Source organism: Oncorhynchus clarkii, chromosome 2 (assembly GCF_045791955.1).
Source record: "Oncorhynchus clarkii lewisi isolate Uvic-CL-2024 chromosome 2, UVic_Ocla_1.0, whole genome shotgun sequence".
Classification (NCBI taxonomy): domain Eukaryota; kingdom Metazoa; phylum Chordata; class Actinopteri; order Salmoniformes; family Salmonidae; genus Oncorhynchus; species Oncorhynchus clarkii.
Genome location: NC_092148.1, coordinates 27,790,700 through 27,809,768, shown reverse-complemented (window position 1 = coordinate 27,809,768; position 19,069 = coordinate 27,790,700). Strand labels below are relative to the sequence as shown.

Below are 19,069 nucleotides of genomic sequence, written 5' to 3'. Positions count from 1 at the left end.
CGTATGTGTGTGTATGGCCGAATGGCAGAGAGAATGACAAAGTCATCTACACATTATCTCACTTTCTGTCCCCTTCTCCCACATAGACAGTCTCCCATACAGATCACAGCTGCCAACGTTCAAGCCCTCTCAGTCACAGACAAAGTTGACAAAGCAATCATCACCTTGAAAATGAGCCTTTCACAGAGCCTTCCACACAGGGTAAGGCAGGGGATGCCATCACAGAGCCTTCCACACAGGGTAAGGCAGGGGATGCCATCACAGAGCCTTCCACACAGGGTAAGGCAGGGGATGCCATCACAGAGCCTTCCACACAGGGTAAGGCAGAGGATGCCATCACAGAGCCTTCCACACAGGATAAGGCAGGGGATGCCATCACATGAACACACAGGCAGCACTGACTTCTATGCATAGTAAAATAGCCCAGACAGGAATAATAAAATCACATTCACATTCAGTGAGTAGCTAATGAACTAACTCATAGAGTTGGCGTTACCAGCACGATATCCAAACCAACTGAGCAATATTTTATCAAAATAAATCACCACAAGCAACAACAGCAAGGACAACACAATTGTTACTGGTCTTACTTCCAAGACCCAGAATATTAAATGAATAATTTCTAGGAACATATTCGTAATAAGAACAATGATACAGAAAGTTATAATCCCTAATTAATGGATAATGAATGAATCTATGGGACCAACGATAGATTATATGCCAGGGATCATAAACTACATTAAGCCGCAGGCTGATTTCTTCCTTGAGCGGATAGTCAGGATGCCAGAACACAATGACAAATCATTTGAAGACTGCAAATTTGAAGCCCAAACTGATATTTTTGACTAAAACATAACAATTTTAAACCTTGCTTAGATTTGTATACGTTCACATATATCTATTATGGTTGGGAATACTTTGGAACAGATTTCCAAATTGAAATCACTTGGAGCTGATTTGCTGGTGGGTTTTTTTGCTCAGAAAACTTGGGGGGCCAAATAAAAATCCCCCGCGGGATAAATTTGGTAAAACCCTGTTATACTGTTCACTTTTTCTCAGTCTCTCTTTTCATGTTTCTGAGGATTAATGTAAAGACAGCAACCTTACACCAAAGAAGAGCAAGAACAAGCTTCTCTAGAGTTGTCGGTCTTTCTTTCTCTCCCCTTGCAGGTGGCCCCGTTCACCCTACTTTCAGAGAGGCTGCTAGGACGATGGAAGAATTCACATGTAAATAGGCCACTCGCTCGCTAAAACAGGAAAAAGATTCATCCTGATATAACCCTGCATAATGAGCAGCATAGGAATATGCATTATTGCTACTCCCCTTGAGTACAGTGTACACAGCTTGAAAATGTATAGTTATAGAAAATATATTTTTACTACACAGGTAGAGAAAATATTTCCACAAAAAATATTTGATTCCGACTTGCTCCAGAAGACAGACTTGATGTACATGTTCTTGCATTTTGAGAAAGTGAGTTGAAGCACGACATTCCTAATCTCAAGGTTAGCTAGTAGAGTAGTGGAATGAGGAGTGGTTCTCTCCTTTCCTACAATTGTCTTCCTAAAGCGACACGCAGTTGCCAGTGCAGCCGTGAGACAATGCCTTTCCTACAGTGATCCTGTTACTGAGGAGAGGGACTTACTATCGTCAGAGTTGACCTCAGCCAGGGCCAAGCGGTCAAATAAAACCCACCAACTAGTAGATGTCCAGGAAACTAGTTGGGCACAGGGATATCATGTGACGACGGGCCATTACAGGGCATGTACTTTCCCGTGTTAGTGTATAATTGAGTTAGCAAAAGCAAAGTGTGAGAAAGGAAACCAGCTTCAGGATTTCCAAAGCTATGTTCAAACATAATCCCTAGTTAATTACATCAGCAGATCAACAGAAGAGACCCTGCCACCAGGCCTGTATCAGGATCTGACCCCAAAACTAGTCCCATGATCAGACTCACACTCACTCCCATTACCTCCATTTCCTAGAATGGAGAGCAGGACATGGGAATAACAGGAATATGTGTTGCTGCCATCCAATAGGGTTTCCTTCCTTGGAAAACAAGCTGGGAAGAGTTGCGCAACACAGATAAGGAGTGACACCCTCAAGATTAAACCTTGGACCTGAGACTGTACTGTCTGTCTTTAAAACCTGATGCATATCAATAAAAATGACAGACATTGTAAAATGTGGTGTAGGTTTAACATTACTAATATAATTTGAATCAGGAAAGAAAGGACAGTGAAATGGCATCTATAACACACAGGACCATTACAAACAGGTCAAATAATTGTGTCAAATACATCATGAGAACATAGAGCAAATTCTGCACTTGAAGTGGAGCATTGTAAGGAACAGAATAACATATGCAAATATAGTACTATATTTAGTAGGTCAACTGCTGCTCCCCCTGTTGCTCTACAGTACAAGGTTATAATTGTTCTAAAGGGATGGGTGAGCAACAGGCATCACTTCACTGAGCTATGTGACAACAGCCTCTCCCCATAACAAAAATGCTCCCAAGCCTCCAGTCTCCTCCTGCCCCAGCCTGTTGTAGAGGGTATGGCATCTGGCTTGGCATGCAGAGTAGACTGCCCTGACTGCATTGCTGAACCTCTCGGCTCCAGAAAACAGAAAAAGGACTCCAGGCCCTATAATCACACTGCAAGTAAACACTCAACCACCATCACCTCAATCATATCCGTCTTGTTTACTTTCAGAAAGAGAAAAAAGGGAGGAGATTCATTATCCATCAGTACAAAGTGTGAGCAGGAGCAACCAAGATTCATTTTTGATTTACTTCAGTTTCTTTCAAATATGAGAATCAGAGGACATACATTGTACACATCTCATCAGGTTTATCAGATCTGCAGAACTTCTCTGAAAATATTATGACGACAAATAATCAAAATAGAAATATCCTTCATACAAAACAAAAGCAGTGCTGCAAAAAGGTTTTTTATTAAAGATGAAAACATGAAACACATATCCCATCTATTGTCCATGTGGCCAATAGGGACCCAGTACAGTTGGCTTCTTCTGAAGCAACTAAACTCTTTGAGTAATAAGCTATATTGGGAAACCTCAAGGCTGTAAACTCCATCAAAAAAGGTCATCTAAAGTGCATTAACAAACAGACAGTAGAGGTACACTAGACAGACAAAATCGCAAGACTGTACCTTCCTTTTGAGAAGGAAAGAAACATGTAAAAAAAATGTTTACAAAAAAGGTACAACATTTAAAAGTAGCTTAGGCACTCTTTACAAGGTTCAAAAGTTCCCTTTGAGGAAGACCACGTTTGTTGTCCTCCCACTAACCTTTGTAAAGAGAAGTTAATTATTTTCTGTTCTTCATCAAACATGTCATTTTTGGTGTTCAATTTTGAAGTAGCCATTACTAATGGTCTAACATCAAGGATCAAAACCATTCTTTGTAACAACAACTTACAAATTCCTATATAAATTCAGAAACACCAAATCCTTTACCTTCATAGTGCTTTCTCAACCACTAAAAAGCAACAAATACTGAAGATGAAGCAAGAGACTTTGCTGTCTGAGACACGAGAACCTAGTTTAACATTGACTGATATAACTCAGTGTGCCGAGCCTATGGGAGAATTCCTATATCCACCCAGGTGCGAGAACATCTCCTTTTTGTCCTTCATTTAAAACAAGAGATTCAGTTCTCTCCTTGATCATCTCTTTTTCTTCTGTTGGCGGAGCATCTTTCTCCGTTTAAGGATCATATCATGGAGTCGCTCCATGCCATCTTTCAGTCCGTCTCCTATGATGGCACAGGTGGGCTGCAGGTGCCAAGGCGTGCCAGGGCCCAGTTCCTTCAACGCTAGTGCCTTTTCAATCTCCGCCAGGCTCAGAGAGTGCCTCAGGTCTTGCTTGTTAGCCACCACCAGCAGTGGCACTCCCTGGTTGTCTCCGGTCTTGGCGATCTTATGGAGCTCCGTTTTAGCCTCCTCCATGCGTTCGGCATCTACAGAGTCCACCACGAATACAATTCCATCGGTACAGCGTGTGTATGACTTCCATAATGGACGCAACTTCTCTTGACCACCCACGTCCCAGAAATGGAAGGTCACCGTCCTGTGGCCGCCCAAAGACACATTGACCTTTTCTGCATTGAAGCCTTTGGTAGGCACTGTGTTGACAAACTCATTGAACTGCAACCTGTACAGGACAGTTGTTTTACCTGCAGAGTCCAGTCCCAAAATGGCGATATGGAATGACTGAAAGAAGGGGATTCTTGAGAGGAAGGTCTGTGGTTCTGATAATCTATTCCCCATCTTTTCTCATGTGGGGAACAACAGGTGGAATAAAAGGGTTGGTCTACTTTTCCAACGATGATTGGCACTGATTATATTCCAATTAGAAGACAACAGTGACCTAAAAACAAAACAAATTTTACTTCAGCCAAGCAAAAATAGGACACAAATATAAGTCTACCGCAAACTTAAATCGATACAGAATACCTATAGACTATATGAAGGTGATCAAATCCGTTATCCATGTGTTATTCACTTATTGAGGGCAGCATTTGACCGGAGTACTGCCAAATGCACATGACATTCATTAGACACCCTCAATTATAAAGGCTCAAATGAAATTACAATGCAGAAATACCGGACATTGTCAAGGTACGTTACACACTTGAATTTTAGGCGGCAGCCATGCACAATCCTAATGCCAAGGATAGGCGCGTAAATTAAGATAAAGTCGATAGGCATACAGATGCTGACAGCCAGTAACGCCACTTGACCTGATACCAGGCTCTCAAATTGCGGCATAAATCTTTATAATAGTCTACAACCGTTCCGTCCAGCCAGACATCTTTCGTGCAGGGCATCACTTACATCTATCCACTCTGAATACGCGGAACTGTGTTCACGAGGTCCAGTAACATGTTATCCAATGTTCACAATACAGAGCTTCTGATGACTGTCGCGAGGTCAGCAGCGTCCTATTATTTTACTAGACGGTTTCATTCCCATAGAATAATACTGCAGTGCAATTTGTGGAAAACCCTGCTCATGTTCTAGCAAACGATTGGTTCAAGGGGTAGTCCGTCAATAATGTATCCATTCAGACCACGCCCATCACCTGTTGCTGTAACGTCATTATTCCAGCCAATATATTTATTATACTATCATTACGCAATACTATGCAACATCAGCAATGCCTAAAATAAAAACGTATCTGATAGTATGCTAGGTCAAAGTCTAAACATAATATTTACGAATGGTTATTAACATAGCAAGCCAAGCATTCTGTAGGCTATATTCGTAAAAGTAAAAGAAACAAAATGTAAAAGAAAAGTCACTAAATAGTTTGTGATATGAATGAATTAAAATGAACAACTTATTGAACTATAAAAAATGCCTAATTTACCGTTTTTTGTTGTTGTGTTCGTGTTCGTGTGGCTTGGGTTTTGATACACGCTAAACAGCGCCGCCCCATGATGCGTCCTTATCTGTTTACTTTCAAACTGATTGGTCAATAGTACAAAATGTATCCCACGCATACTGAATTTTTTGTGAGAATAATCACAGGATTCATTGTAGAAATTATAATCCTGTGGGATCTATTTAAATCATGTTAATGATATATAATTAAAAATAAATACCTATGTTTTTATAAATAGCGCCCCATTGAAGTTTACATTTAAAATAATGAAGGTGTGATTTAGTTTAGGGACGTCCCAGGGATTCTGGATAGCACTATCCGTCTTGTCAGGGGGTTGCGAAGAAGGAGTCCGACGGAATCAAGTGCAAAATGAACAAAATGGTGGAATTTATTTACAGGTGCAGAAGGTTAGCTTCCTTTTAGGCAGAGTGCCGACAATTCCTCACACAGCTGAGTTTAGCAGAGCCCCAGCTGGGACAACATGCCACTCCAGCCTAAATTTACCCGAAAATGAGCCATCTGAGGCTAGTAAGGTAAAAAAAAAAATAATAATAATAATAATAATAACCCAACCCTTAAAACTGGGATAATCCAAAATGAACATAACAGGTATTTCCTCAGTTTAAATAAAGATCTCACTCAATACTTCACTAGTTTCAATATCACTAGCAAATACATAATACATTTCAACACATCTGGACATAATGTCACATAAATATTCAACGAAGAAAGATATTAGGCAAACACCCATCAACAAAGAACATTGTAATTACTAAGCGCAAGCACCTGTTGGATAAAATGTGGACGTGACCAAAGCGCGCCATCCAGGTCGAACCAGTTTACAAACAATCGAAATTGGCGAGTACAGACAGAGTGAGGGGTCCAACTCGGCGGAAAATCTGCCTCCCTACAGCAGGTGGCGTTTAATGGCTAATTTGCAACACGAGGTTTATTTGATCGAATATAAGTTTTGTAATGTTTAAGTTGTTACGATTGTACTGTTATAAATAGGGTACGTGACATCCCGGCAACTTTGAAAAAAACAAACACTTTATATTGGAGTTGTCTCGAGATTGAATACAGGCGGTTGACGTCAACGACCCTAATCAAATATTTAAAAAAGGATTACAATAATGTGATGTAGCAACCAATTCAAAGAAAGGATAGGCGGGAGCGAGACAGCCCTCCATGCCGCTTTGTGGACAAAGGTTTCGTTAGGGCAGAGGGACATGTATCTTGTCAGTATATCCATGGTCTACTGCAGAGGGGTATATGGCCAATATACCACAGCTAAGGGCTATTCTTAAGCACAACGTCTTACATTTTTACATTTTAGGAGACACTCTTATCCAGAGTGACCTACAGGAGCAATTAGGGTTTAGTGCCTAGCCCAAGGGCACATAGATTTTTGTTTTTACCCAGTCAGCTTGGGGATTCAAACCAGCGACCTTTCATTTACTGGTGGGACTCTGTTAACCGCTAGGCTACCTGCAGTTTTTACCTGGAGTCAGACATTAGCCGTGGTATGTTGGCCATATACCACAAGGTGCCTTATTGCTTTACAAACTGGTTACCAACGTAATTACAACAGTAAAAAAATGTTTTTGTCATACCCATGGTATACGGTCTGATATACCATGGCTTTCAGCCAATCGGCATTCAGTTTTCGAACCACTCCGTTTATAACAAGGTTTAGAAACTCTGTGGGCATACTACAAAACAGGATTATAACAATATTCTGATAATTTTTTATGTTGTAAAAAGATAAGCTTGACATGGGCATGGTCTAATTGATTTAACAACAATTTTATTTTATTAACCATAAAACCAAGTTATTTCTGGTTGCTTATAAAAGTTAGCTGGCTAAATCATTGATGCTGCTTTGTAGTATGCCCCCCAGGTCAGGAATACAATGTGTAGGCTACAACTTCTAAATATACTTAACTTTTTTCTCGAATGCAAACTTTTATATAGCCTACAAATGTAGGGCACGTTTAGCAATAGGAATGTGCTTGTAATTGCTACATGAACAAACATTTGCAATAATTTGGTTCCGGGTTCCGAAATTAGTTTGGCTGCTCTCTAATCTCTTGTTGACAGACGACTTTAACATAAATGGTACATTCATTTGTCAAGATACAATGGGAAGTGTGAGATAATGAGGAGCATTATTTCTGGTGCTTTAGAATTTCGGAAAGGGGAGGGAACATTTGGCCCATAGATTTGCCCCTAACTTGCGAAGAGAACAGGTGGAGGAGCTGTTTGTTCCCTTCTCCCTCCCTCATGTATGGACCCAGAATTTAATCGAGAATTTAATTACTCCAGATTTTTGTTCTGGATTAAGCGAGGTTTAGCTGCTCTCCAATTGTGAACTTTAATTGCATTTCGGCCTACATTTTAGAAATTAGTTTCAATGGCATTGTAATGACACACTTTGTTTACATTTTCCAGTTACTGGGATTATCTTTGTTGCCTATTGTCTGAGAGAATAGATTTATACACACACAATAGCCTATTAGGCCTAGATAAATTGAAAAAAAGGACATCTTTCAAAGTGTCATGGCATGGGCAATTGTTTTGCAATGAACTCTCTAGTCTAGCCTACAATTATTGTATTTTCATGATACCTCAAAGTATTTTTATTAGGCTATAGCCTGCAAGATTCCTTTCTGTGAATACAAATATTTCAGCCATGCCTTTCACACACCCAGATTAGAACATATTGTCTGGCTTAACACACTGGAAATTTTAGTGGAGCCGATGCACAGATCACTGCACAGCTGTGGACTCCATAGAAGACTTTAGAGGTCAAAGTGTCAGCCAGTTTTCCAAGAGCTGGAGATCTTCTCCTCTACTCTGTCCATGAAAGCACTGTACACTCCGCGTCTGTGCCTGTGTCTCTGAGAAGAAGAAAATATTTTAGAAAATGTATATCAGTAGACACTTGAAGCAGAAGATACTATATTTATTATGGGTTTGCCTTATGCTCTAGGCTTTTTAATGGAGGAAAGATGATCCTACACTGTATAGCTTTAAAACATGTAGTTAAAACAATAATCTTGATATCATGGAGGGTCAATCATTGCATCAATATCTCTGCCTATGAATTTGAGTGGTTACATTTCTCAAGCCCTAAGCTTTTTACCAAAACAGTGTTAAACAGCATAATAACTTGGTAACTGACTAAGTCACGTTTCGGAAGTGGCCTAAAGTATCATAAAAGCATTGAATTAAAATGGTGTGGGGCCTATAGCCAGACTGGGCATAAACCAGCCCACTCACAGTGTAGGAGGCAGATTTTGGGGGCCAAGGCAATTTAGGGAGTGTGAGCCTGGCCTCCCATCTAGGCTCTGTTGGCTTATAGGTGTCCATCTTCCCAAAAGGTTCCCTTGAATAAATGTCTGTGTCCGATCTGGTCCCCCTAACTGGAGTAGAATGGAAACCAGTGTCACAGTTGGCAGGATATTGCTGAGTTTGCTGTGTAATGTAGGCATAGTTTTCATAAAAGGCCATGGATTTAGCCTTCAAATGATAAATGACTTTGTGCTTATGTCATGAGTAAGCACAAAATGGATGATGCTTAGGAAATTGTCTAATTACAGTAATAGAGCAGTGTCTCCGCGCCAATATTCAGGAAAGCTGACTTACTTATACTCAGGTGCTGAGATTTGAAGTTCAACTGACCAGGATCCCTTTCAGCTGCAGTAACCATATTTGGCATGTCATCAGCAAGCTGAAATAAATGTTTCAGAGCGAAATGTTTTTCAATATATTTGTCGCCATCTTGTGTTAGAATCATACGCTGCAAGAATTTAGTACCAGTATTTTGTACAAATCATGGAAATCACAAACAACATGGAAGGAAGGTGTTATGTTATATGCCAGCAACATACCTGTCTAAAGTTATGTGGTTTAGGGTTCTTGTAGGCCACAGGAGGGTATTTCCCTGTTTTAACAAACATCAGCTTGGATTCTAAAGAGCCAGGAGGTCTGTATGATGTGCTGAATTTTGGCAGTGCTTTTTTATTCTGGTCAATCTCAGGAATTAGAATGTTTGGGGTAAATCTGTCCACACTTAAGACTGTCTCATTGGAGGCAAGTGTCAGTAAAGGATTATGTGTATTTTTTGTCTTCTTCCTTCGAGGGACACTCAGAGATGTGTAGAGTTTAGGAGAGAAATCAGGCGGCATCAAGTTCCATGGGTCAACCTGATGTGAATAATGAGGACGGATAAAACCTTCGCTTCTTATGGTGGCTAAGTTCAGGCTGGCAGAAAAGACTGTATTTTTATTCAAATAAACTGATGTCGAAGGATCCAAATAACTGTTAGAGGTCATTGTGATATCACAGTCCTGAAATTGTATGAACGGTAACCTGTTCAGGTGCAAAGAAAATAATTAAGGGCTATTGAACTTCTCAATCATACAGCAGTAGAAAACTCTAAAGTGTCTAACATTACACACTTTGCTTCTACCTCTTTTAAATACATCAAACGGCGTTGACCAGGGATAAATGATTTTACTCTTACCTTGAATTTCAAAGACACAATCTGTTACAGAAGACACATGTTCAGAAATTACCAAGTTTCAAGTTCAGCTTGCACTGTTTGATGTGAAGTAAGGGACAACACAGGAAGAAAGTGTTAATACAATAAAAGTGGTTGCTAAGTGACCAGGGTCTGGAGACTTTACATAAAGAATATGCAAAAGGTCTGAGAACAGCAGGAGACTCCGCTAAAAGAAAAAAGAGAAACGTCCTAGCAACCGAGGAACAATGTGCCCTCTGAATGCCAATATCAACCCTCAAATTTAAGAACCTGTCAGATTAGTAAAGACTGACTAAGTAATTTGGAGGCATATGAAATGACGCGGTCTGTGCTTGGTAGACTTTCTATCCTGAAGGGTAGTTTTTGAATGTGTAAACTTTAGTGTAGCTTCTTAGAATATTTTATTAAATCTACAGTGTTTGTCTGTTCACAAATGTGTTTGATCACTGAATTGTTATGAGTAATAGAGTAGAAAATTATATGGTAATTTACACAGTCAGGATGTGAAGACAGAGGCAGTCTAATCTCATACTAGACGTAACGTAGTACATGTAAATCCGGGACACTCAAATTAGTATGATCTGTTATGTTTGGTATGGTTACAGAACATAGAAGGCTACTTAGTCGGGGTGGATGGGTGGGCATATAACACGAATGTCTAGCAAACCTGAGGTTGCGTATTTGAATCTCATCATGGACAACTTTTGATTTTTAGCTAATTACTTACAGGATTAAGATTGAATCCTACTACACCGGCTCTGACTCTCGTCGGATGTGTCAGGGCTTGAAAACTAGTACGGACTACAAAGGGAAACCCAGCTGCGATCTGCCCATTGATGCAAGTCTACCAGACGAGCTTAATGCCTTTTATGCTCGATCGAGGCAAGCAACACTGAAGCATGCATGAGAACACCTGCTGTTCCAGACAACTATGTGATAACGCTCCCGGTTGCCGATGTGAGCAAGACCTTTAAACAGGACAACATTCACAAAGTCGCGGGGCCAGATGGATTAACAGGACGTGTACTCAAATCATGCACGGACCAACTGGCAAGTGTCTTCACTGACATTTTCAACCTCTCCCTGACAGTGTCTGTAATACCTACATGTTTCAAGCAGACCACCATAGTCTCTGTGCCCCAGCAAGCAAATGTAACCTGCCTAAATTATTACCACCCCGTAGCACTCATGTCAGTAGCCATGAAGTATTTTGAAAGGTTGGTCATGGTTCACATCAACAGAATCATCCCGGATACCCTAGACCCACTCCAATTCGCATACCGCCCCAACTGATCCACAGATGACGCAATCTCAATCACACTCCACACTGCCCTTTCCAACCTGGACAAATTGAACACCTATGTGAGAATGCTGTTCATTGACTACAGCTCAGCATTCAAGACCATAGTGCCAACAAAGCTCATCACTAAGCTAAGGACACTTGGACTAAACACCTCCTCCTGCAACTGGAACCTGGACTTCCTGACGGGCCACCCCCAGGTGGTAAGGGTAGGCAACAACACGCCGGCCACGCTGATCCTCAACACTCGGACTCCTCAGGGGTGCGCTCTTAGTTCCCTCCTGTACTCCCTGTTCACCCACGACTGCGTGGTCAAACACGACTCCAACACCATCATTTAGTTTGCTGACGACACAACAGTGGTAGGCCTGATTACCGACAATGATGAGACAACCTATAGGGAGGAGGTCAGAGACCTGGCAGTGTAGTGCCAGGACATCAAACTCTCCCTCAATGTGAGAAAGACAAAGAAGCTGATCGTGGACTACGGGAAAAGGCGTGCCGAACAGGCCCCCGTTAATATCGTCAGGGCTGTAGTGGAGCGGGTTGAGAGTTTCAAGTTCTTTGGTGTCCACATCACCAATAAACTATCATGGTCTAAACACACCAAGAGAGTCGTGATGAGGGCATGACAACACCTATCCCCCCTCCAAAAGAGTTGGCATGGGTCCCCAGATCCTCAGATCCTCAAAAAGATATACAGCAGCCTCCCGGGTGGCGCACCAGAGACCCTGGGTTCGCGCCCATGTTCTGTCGTAACTGGCCGCGACCAGGAGGTCCGTGGGCTGACGCACAATTGGCCTAGCGTCGCCCTGGTTAGGGAGGGGTTGGCCGGTAGGGATATCCTTGTCTCATCGCGCACCAGCGACTCCTGTGGCGGGCCGGGCGCAGTGCGCACTAACCAAGGTTGCCAGGTGCACGGTGTTTCCTCTTACACATTGGTGCGGCTGGCTTCCGGGTTGGATGCGCGCTGTGTTAAGAAGCAGTGCGGCTTGGTTGGGTTGTGCATCGGAGGACGCATGACTTTCAACCTTCGTCTCTCCCGAGCCCTTACGGGAGTTGTTGCGATGAGACAAGATAGTAGCTACTAAACAATTGGATACCACAAAACTGGGGAGAAAACGTGGTAAAATGTAAGAAAAAAAAAGGTTATACAGCTGCACCATCGAGAGCATCCTGACCGGTTGCATCACCGCCTGGTATGGCAACTGCTCGGCATCTGACCATAAGGCGCGACAGAGTGTGTAAGGCCCAGTACATCACTAGGGCCAAGCTTTCTGCCATCTATAGGCAGAGTCAGAGGAAAGACCAAAAAATTGTCAACGACTCCAGTCACCCAAGTCATACACTGTTCTCTCTGCTACCGCACGGCAATTGGTACCGGAGCGCCAAGTCTAGGACCAAAATGTTATTTAAAATGCTCTTTAACAGCTTCTACCCCCAAATCCTAAGACTGCTGAACAATTAGTCAAATAGCCACCCAGACTATTTACATTGACCCCCCCCTTAAATTAATTTGTTTTTACACTGCTGCTACTCGCTATTTATTATCTACGCATAGTCATTTTATCCCTACCTACAAATTACCTTGACTAACCTGTACCCCCCCGCACATTGACTCGGTACTGGTGCCCCCTTGACTCGGTACTGGTGCCCCCTGTATATAGCCTCGTTATTGTTATTTTGTGTTACTTACTTTAATTTTTTACTTTAGTTTATTTGGTAAATATTTTCTTAACTCTTTCTTGAACTGCATTGTTGGTTAAGTGCTTGTAAGTAAGCATTTCACGGTAAGGTTTAAACCTGTTGTATTAGGCTTGGCGCATGTGACAAGTAAAGTTTGATTTGACTTACTACTTTTTAGCTACTTAGCAACTACTTAGCATGTTATCTAACCCTAACCCCTAGTCTACACCTGTTTTATTCGGCACCTGTGACTAATAACATTTGATTTGATTTAATGTTAGCCTAGCTAACATTAGCGTTAGCTAACGTAAGCCACAACAAATTGGAATTTGCAACATACACTACATGACCAAAAGTATGTTGACACCTGCTTGACGAACATCTCATTCCAAAATCATGGGCATTAATATGGAGTTGGTCCCCCTTTGCTGCTATAACAGCTTCCATTCTTCTGGGAAGACTTTCCACTAGATGTTGGAACATAAGTGAGGTCGGGCATTGATGTTGGGCAATTAGGCCTAGCTCACAGTCGTTGTTCCAATTCATCCCAAAGTAAGTTTGATGAGGTTAAGGTCAGGACTCTGTGCAGGCCAGTCAAGTTATTCCACACCAATCTCAACAAACAATTTCTGTATGGACCTCGCTTTGTGCACAGGGGCATTGTCATGCTGAAACAGGAAAGGGCATTCCCCAAACTGTTGCCACAAGGTTGGAAGCACAGAATCATTTAGAATGTCATTGTATGCTGTAGTGTTAAGATTTCCCTTCACTGGAACTAAGGGGCCATGCCCGAAACAATGAAAAACACCCCCAGACCGTTATTCCTCCTCCACCAAACTTTACAGTTGCCACTATGCATTCGGGCATGTAGAGTTCTCCTGGCATCCGCCAAACCCAGATTCGTCCGTCGGAATCCAAGATGATGAAGCATGATTCATCACTCCAGAGAACGCGTTTCCACTGCTCCAGAGTCCGATGTGGCGAGCTTTACACCACTCCAGCCGATGCATGGCATTGCGCATGGTGATTTTAGGCTTGTGTGTGGCTGCTCGGCCATGGAAACCCATTTCATGAAGCTCCCGATGAACAGTTATTGTGCTGACATTGCTTCCAGGGGAAGTTTGGACCTCGATAGTGAGTGTTGCAACCGAGGACAGACGATTTTTAGCTACTCGCTTCAGCACTCAGCAGTCCCGTTCTGTGAGCTTGTGTGGCTTACTACTTCACAGCTGAGCCGTTGTTGCTCCTAGACGTTTCCACTTCACAATAACAGCACTTGCAGTTGACGGGGCAACTCTAGCAGGGCAGAAATTTGACAAACTGACTTGTTGGAAAGGTGGCATCCTATGACGGTGCCACATTGAAAGTCGCTGAGCTCTTCTGTAAGGCGTTTATACTGCCAATGTTTGTCTTTGGAGATTGCATGGGTGTGTGCTCGATTTTATACACCTGTCAGCAACGGGTGTGGCTAAAATAGTCTAATTCACTAGTTTGAAGGGGTGTCCACATAATGTATCATACGATTTGAAAATTTGTAACATATTGCACGAATTGTAATTCGTAACATATCATACAAAATGAATGATGGACATCCACAAATGAATACATACCAATATGAAACCTAACATATCATACTAATTGGAGTGTCCCTTGATTTACCTTTACTATGTTACGTCTACCCTTGAGTCCAGGTTGACAGGGAATTTCTAATTATTAATTTGGTCTCCAATAGTTTACCTCTTGTCAGGTGGGGTGAGGAAAATAAGAAACCACTAGATGGCACTACATACTCCAAGTGAAAAGTATGTTGTATGTGTTAACATCAGTTGAGGAGGCTCTACAGTGTGTGTGTGTGAGAGAAAGAGGAGTCTGCATAGGTGTAGAGGGAATGTCTCTTGTTATATGTAATGTATGTAAACTCAGCAAAAAAAAAGAAAAGTCCCTTTTTCAGGACCCTGTCTTTCAAAGATAATTTGTAAAAATCCAAATAACTTAACAGATGTTCATTGTAAAGGGTTTAAACCCTGTTTCCTATGCTTGTTCAATGAACCATAAACAATTAATGAACATGCACCTGTGGAACGGTCGTTAAGAAACTAACAGCTGGCCTCTCGGGTGGCGTAGTGGTCTAGGGCACTGCATCGCAGCGCCAGACTCTGGGTTCGCGCCCAGGCTCTGTCGCAGCTGGCCGCGACCAGGAGGTCCGTGGGGCGACACACAATTGGCCTAGTGTCGTCCGGGTTAGGGAGGGTTTGGCCGGTAGGGATATCCTTGTCTAATCGCGCACCAGCGACTCCTGTGGCGGGCCGGGCGCAGTGCACGCTAACCAAGGTCGCCAGGTGCACGGTGTTTCCTCCGACACATTGGTGCGGCTGGCTTCCGGGTTGGAACTTGAAACTCTCAACCCGCTCTTCTCTCTGGTTTTTGTCTCACCAGGGGTCAGATTCGTGTTTATCGTCGAAGGAATGATCGTTACACCAAGCGAGGCCTGTACTCGATTTGGAGGTGAAGGGTCCGTCATGGTCTGGGGCGGTGTGTCACAGCACCATCGGACTGAGCTTGTTGTCATTGCAGGCAATCTCAACGCTATGCGTTACAGGAAAGACATCCTCCTCCCTCATATGGTACCCTTCCTGCAGGCTCATCCTGACATGACCCTCCAGCATGACAATCCCACCAGCCATACTGCTCGTTCTGTGCATGATTCCCTGCAAGACATGTATGTCCGTGTTCTGCCATGGCCAGCGAAGAACCCGGATCTCAATCCCATTGAGCACGTCTGGAACCTGTTGGATCGGAGGGTGAGGGCTAGGGCCATTCCTCCCAGAAATATTCGGGAACTTGCAGGTGCCTTGGTGGAAGAGTGTGGTAACATCTCACAGCAAGAACTGGCAAATCTGGTGCAGTCCACGAGGAGGAGATGCACTGCAGTACTTAATGCAGCTGGTGGCCACACCAGATACTGACTGTTACTTTTGAATTTGACCCACCCTTTGTTCAGGGACACATTGTTCCATTTTTGTTAGTCAAATGTCTGCGGAACCTGTTCAGTTTATGTCTCAGTTGTTGAATCTTGTGATGTTCATACAAATATTTACAAATATTTAAGTTTGCTGAAAATAAACAGTTGACAGTGAGAGGATGTTTCTTTTTTTGATGGGTTTATTTCAGCAGTTCTCTCAGTATTTCAGTTAAATTCTGAGGCATATTTCCATCAGTAAGACAAAGTGTAGCCTACCTGGTAAGCAAACAGTTTATAATGAATACTTCATCAGAAACCCTCTAGAGACAGGCCAGGGCATGCAGAGATTATGCCTCTTCCAGACCTTGACTTGCTATCATTCTCTGAATCAGACCGCTGTTTTATGTCTACTATACAGGAGACATGGAGATGGAGATACTTTTACAGACTAAACCTCCCAGACAAATCAGACTGTCAGCAGCAAGTTCTCTCCTGCACAATACATTTCCACCTTTAATTATGTCTTTGTAACAACTGTCCCAATAGTAAAATGAGTAGCCCCCTCATCAATATGTTGTGATCATTGTGAAATGGATCTAGTCACATCTCAGTGTTTTATGTCAGCTTTATCCCCAAGCAACAATGAAGTTGTTGGACATTACGTTGTATAGAATAGTATGATGAGTTATCCTCAAGACGGTTTCCTCCTTTCAGGTCAGCGTTCTCAAGGCAACTAAGAGAAACATGCACAAACCATAACTGCATTCATTGTATTCAGTTGCCAGTGTGCTATGCTAAGTCAGCCATCTATAATGGTCAATTGCGCTATGAGTAAAACATTTTTGGACATGCTGAAAGAAACCTTTGTTGATTTTTTTCCTGATAGATTCCCAATATCCTGTGGTCAAATGAGGATGGAACCTCAGGCCTAGACACAGACAGAGGAGGTCAGAGGTCACAGCTGCAATATATTGGGGTCAGACGTAAAGCGGAGGGTATCCCCTTACACAAATTCATATCTGCATGTGGGAGAGTTTACCCACGCAGTTGGTGTGGTGGCCTTTTTATTTGGGCCCATCATGGCAGCTGAACAGAGAGGCTAAAGGCAACAGGAAACCTGATACAGGCCATACAACCCCTGTAAAGGAGTTGACCCTAATGCCCCTATAAAGCTGGGTTTAACCTTTGCCTTTTCAGCTGTGTCTTAGAATAGTTATTGCCATTGTATCCAGTATCATTTACAGCTACCAAGCCCTCAAGGTTCAGTTGTACCAATTATTGTGGGTTTTTGTCAAAGCTGTCAACCTGAGAGGCCACTGATGACCCTCTGTTTAAGTGCACTTAAACACATCCCACTTAACCCCACAGTAAGTGTAGTGGAGAGTGCCAAAGCAGAGAACTGTCAGCGGTGCCTAATTGCTATATTGTCTGAACACAAACAAGTGAATAGCCCAGACAAATCACGCTGTGAAACAGAGAGATATCTCTGGTAGCTGTAGGTGTACTGAAAGAAAGAAACACACAAAGCTAAATACAGATGGAGAACAAATGGCAGCCGATAGAAATGTGTGGACTGTGGAGGTGGGCTGTGGAAATGGTTCTTCCATTAACCGATTGGGTTCATTACTAAGCTGCATGTATCCTATTTCCTCCCCAGCCATTCTCCTTCAGCTCAACGCCCCTGTCTGCCTGGACCACAGCCCGTCTCTGACCACGTTCCAGGACCCAACGTCTGTTTTTACCGTTGTTTAAGCTCAGTCACAAAAGCAACTGTGGGTCCTAGATCCAGCCATTCCCCCCCATCCTTTCAACTGTCTAACCTCTCACCCCTCCTCCCTTAGGTAGGCCTACTTTTATCTTTGTCTGGAAACAGGATGTTTGGTCTTAGAAAAAAAGAAGTGAACAGATTGCAGTGTAAATCAGGGTGCTGGGTCAATGTCATATTTAGATGTCATGTCAGAAAGGGTGGAACACTGAATGCATATCTAAAAATGTCAGAGGTCAGCAACTGACTTGAGACTTGATGAAGACCTCATATTTTAGGTTGTTTCTGGAGCACAACAAGCAGTGTGTGGGTTATTTTTTATTTCCTGTACATCTAGGGCACCAGAAGCACGGTCATGTATATCGACAGCTTTAATACGGCATGTTACCATGTTATCTAATAGCCTCCCATCCTTTTGTCTGTATAACAATTGACCATGTCAATATGCCAATCTGCTCAGCAGTACCTCCTCCTTGGCAACTGATTATAATGAACATCACTTTCTCCATAGTGCCATCTTTCTATCAATAAGCAGAAGTGGGCTGGGCATGTGAGCACATGTCTGGATGCGTGTGTGGCTTTGGCCTCTGGAGTGGTTCCCTGTTGCAGCGCCACTGGGCTACATGGACAAGGTCAGTCCGGTAGTGGTCCTATAAGGCCTGTCACTAGATCTATCCGTTACTTTTCCTAATGACATAAATCATGGAGCTTGTTCTGTCTTTATCTTTTGTATTTTGCTTCCATTGTTTTGTTCTGTTGGTGATTATAGTTAAAACTGTGTGTGCTTTAGTGGTAGGCTTTACACTGTTTTGTAAATATTGTTTGTGAGAGGGCCGCGTTTTGTGTTGCACAAATTAGGGGATAAAAGTACAAATACCAAAACCATGTTGTGTGTACATGAAGTTGTACATTCAGGGTTTGTAAGTGGAGGTCAAAGTAATTACACAGCAGTATTCCATTAGCTGATATTAGATTTCCCACAGGAGGTATAGGAAGTAGTATTTTCTCCTCACTCCATTCATGCATAACTAATTGTAATAGGGAAAATTGCACAAAATGAGGTCAAGTGTTTAGATTAAAATATCAAATTGTCAATTACCTATATTTGTTAATGGGTCAGATCACTTGTTCTTTCCCGAGATTAGATTTATACATGATTGTATGTAGTGTTTACATGGTTGAAAAACTAAGTGAATCGGAATGTACGATCGAGATTTTACCTAATTACTTGTTATGGGAAAGAAACTGCATGAGGGGAATATCTGTGTTTTACCTGATAGATTTTCCAGACACTAACAGGTTGATGGTCCAGGAGATTTACGAGCGAGTGGTTGTGCCTCCCTCTGCCTGAGAGTCAAAAGGAGAAAGCCTTGGACAAGATGGTTAGGGAACCTTTCT

General features: G+C 42.5%; 2 protein-coding genes across 4 annotated transcripts; both read right to left on the bottom strand.

Moving 5' to 3' along the window:
* Window positions 1-2,940: 2,940 nt before the first annotated feature.
* Window positions 2,941-6,459, bottom strand: LOC139365882 (ADP-ribosylation factor-like 4aa). Of its 3 annotated transcripts, none has more exons than XM_071102949.1 (2): window positions 5,398-6,459; window positions 2,941-4,395 (listed from the first exon to the last, which is right to left on the bottom strand). In XM_071102949.1, exon 2 carries the CDS (start codon window positions 4,293-4,295, stop codon window positions 3,693-3,695), a length of 603 nt encoding a protein of 200 aa, XP_070959050.1. In that variant the 5' UTR covers window positions 4,296-4,395; window positions 5,398-6,459; the 3' UTR covers window positions 2,941-3,692. The 3 variants fall into 3 exon arrangements, with proteins under 3 accessions (XP_070959050.1, XP_070959057.1, XP_070959043.1); XM_071102956.1 differs by having other exon boundaries at window positions 6,199-6,276; XM_071102942.1 differs by having other exon boundaries at window positions 4,863-5,439.
* A 1,769-nt stretch (window positions 6,460-8,228) lies between these two features.
* c2h7orf78 (chromosome 2 C7orf78 homolog) lies at window positions 8,229-11,085 on the bottom strand. The gene is made up of 6 exons (XM_071120116.1): window positions 11,065-11,085; window positions 9,941-9,961; window positions 9,306-9,620; window positions 9,061-9,145; window positions 8,695-8,837; window positions 8,229-8,312 (listed from the first exon to the last, which is right to left on the bottom strand). The coding sequence occupies exons 1-6, from the start codon at window positions 11,083-11,085 to the stop codon at window positions 8,229-8,231; spliced, it is 669 nt and encodes a 222-aa protein (XP_070976217.1).
* Between the last annotated feature and the right edge of the window lie 7,984 nt (window positions 11,086-19,069).